The following is a 2,554-nucleotide window of genomic DNA, read 5'->3' as shown; positions in this document are numbered from 1 at the left end:
TTCTGTGTCCAGTCAGGGTCTGTCTGCCCTGGTCCCACGTCTCTGTTCCCTCTGTTGCAGTGTCTGCTTGTGAGTCTGTGTCTGTGAGTTCAGTCTGTTTCCTGTTTTACTTTGAAAGTCTGTGTCTGTTGTTAATGTGTCTGGTTGTGCTTCCCTTGTCTCGTTAGCCCTGATTTGCCCCAGCAGTGTTTCCTTCCTGTTTCCTATCCCTGATTGCTCCCTCTGTGGTCGTGTCCAAATTCATGGGCTGCATCCTCCTGAGGACCCGGCCTTCGCGGTCTACGTGGGCCGGGTCCTCAGAAGGTCGGGTAGGCCGGAAGTAAACGGCCGTGAAATTGGACGGTCTCGCCTTCTGATCAGCGTCGCCACTGTCTCTGTGGAGTTTAATAAACTCGGCCGTCTGCTCCGTGCTATCTAAAATATAACAGGACACTGGCGTAAATTCTCGACTGCCTCACACGTCTGTTTAATCAGTTTTCTGTTTGACGTTTATTCAGCTGTGTGAAAACCACCCGGGGGATTAATAAAGTTTTATTTTATCTAATCTAATAACTTTAATCTCAGCCAAACCGATTTACTCACGAACAAACAAAACACTGAAAAAAGCCCAACAATAACATTTTTAGGTTGTCTAAGTGACTTATATATTACGTTTAACCCGAGCAGCGAAAGTCCGCGGTGATCTGAAAATGATGTGCCGGGAGTTGTGCCGTTCTCGGCCGCATCAGTAACCCTCGAGCTCCCGGCTAGCTGTCGAGCTGGTGGGTAGCAGACGTCTCCGAAAACGTCGAAGCACTTTTGCAAATATGCGATATCTTGATAAACCGAGCAGATATTTGATGTTTACACAGCTACTTTCTCACCTGAAAATATGTTAAAAGTTTATTTTGTGACCCAGAAAGATTAGTATGAGTAATTTTAAAACTTAGTAGCGGACGCCATTGCCAGAAACTGGAGTTTGGCTGGGCCGCGCTATGAATTCTGGGATATGGTGGGCCACGAAGGACACACCCGACCCATCCTTCAAATTCGGGGAAAAGGAGGACGCATTTGTCGGCTGCATTCAGAGGAGTTTACGAATTTGGACAGCCTTCGGCGCGTCGCTGTGACGTAATCGGTCTACAAATGCGGCCTCAGGAGGAAGCAGCCCATGAATTTGGACGCGACCTGTGTATTTAAGCCCTGTGTTTCTGTGTCTGTGTTGCGATCTACCCTCATTCATGCTGTGTTTTCTGGCTGTCTGCGTAAGTTGATTTGGAAGTTTGCTACTTTTTGAGTTCAGCATTAAAGCTGTATTTAAGTTCACCTTTGGTTTCCGTGAGTCTGCATTTTGGGTCCTTTTCCTGCCTGCACACAGCCTTCACATCTGAGCGCTTGGTATTTCTCCAGCTTCTCGTGTTCCTTCTTCCTGATGTTGCTGTCATTGGGAACCGCTACATCGATCGCTACGGCCGTCTTCTTCATCTCTGCCGCTGCTAGGAAGCCCTTTTGGATGCGAGCTGCCACATTCACAAACCTATAGAAGTCCAGGTGTTTTCTTCTTCATGCGGATTTTCTGTCAAACTTATTTTGCTGCTACATCTGAAACGTTTTGGAAAATGTTTATTTTTTAATAAAAATAGTTTTCAGCATGTTGTCGATGGGACTGCAGTTTTGTTTTTTCGAACAGGAAGATCAAACATCCAAATAAACAATCAAACATGTCGCTGACAAACTGATGATTGTAACCACGGAGGATGCTGGGGTCCACTTTAAATACTTCATCTTTATTTGTTTATATATAAATGTATCTGCAAATATGCTCATTCATACAATCGTGTTTTTATTCTGTCACTTTTGTGTCTTTTTTATGCAAACAAACAGGATTTAGAGGAAAACTATAAACAGCACAATCAAAAATGTATCGCAAGTCAAATAAATCTGTGATTAAACTGTGGATCCAAATCCGCTCCTGGATCCTGAATATGAACAGATGCAAACGTTTGCACAGTGACGGTTCTGCTGTAATAGAAATCTTTCAGCTGACGTTTCACAGTTCAGCCAACAACACTTGTGATTTGGAGAAAAAATGAAAGCTCCAGGCCCCCGCTGACCCCGTCCATCAACATGTTTATTCTGTAACACAGTGCTTGTTTGCACTCAACTACAAACACTTATGTTGTTTGTTTGCACAATAAGGACACAAAATAACTTCATATTGTCTTTAAAAACATCTTTTTATTACAAATATAAACATCTTTTCTAAAGTATGGCTTAATCAGCAGTTCCATCAAAAAACGTCTTTACGTATAATAAAAATGTCACCACGTAGTGAAATCTTCCAGGCGTTTGTCTGCAAACTTTCTGAAATGGTTCAGGAAAGAAGCTCTGTGATTGGTCCACCTGCTCCCATGAGGAGCCATGTTCACTGAGGACGGAGCTGAGGGGCTTGTCTCGACACCTGTCACCAGCTGCAACATGAAAAACATCAAATCAAACATCAAACTGTGCAAATTCAAAGAAAACCAAACGCCTTGTAACGTGTGGTGGAGATGAAGCCAGCCGTGGAGGTGTG

At 43.8% G+C, this 2,554-nt stretch overlaps 1 protein-coding gene across 2 annotated transcripts in view; it reads right to left on the bottom strand.

The window, feature by feature from the left end:
• Positions 1-1,359: 1,359 nt before the first annotated feature.
• LOC308384533 (uncharacterized protein) overlaps positions 1,360-2,554 on the bottom strand; it is a 17,649-nt gene continuing 16,454 nt past the window's right edge. Inside the window, exon 6 of one of the 2 annotated variants that reach the window (XM_080863054.1) lies at positions 1,360-2,450. Coding sequence is in view for 1 of the 2 variants with exons in the window: in XM_080863055.1 (XP_080719181.1) it covers positions 2,444-2,450 (7 nt within the window). In the remaining variant the exon portion in view is untranslated. The remainder of the gene's footprint in view (positions 2,451-2,554) is intronic. The other variant, XM_080863055.1, reaches the window with a different exon arrangement.

The sequence above is a fragment of the Rhamphochromis sp. 'chilingali' genome (genome assembly GCF_963969265.1).
Source record: "Rhamphochromis sp. 'chilingali' genome assembly, chromosome: 17".
Classification (NCBI taxonomy): Eukaryota; Metazoa; Chordata; class Actinopteri; order Cichliformes; family Cichlidae; genus Rhamphochromis; species Rhamphochromis sp. 'chilingali'.
Note: the sequence above shows the minus strand (reverse complement) of the source record. Positions and strands in the feature narration are given on the sequence as shown.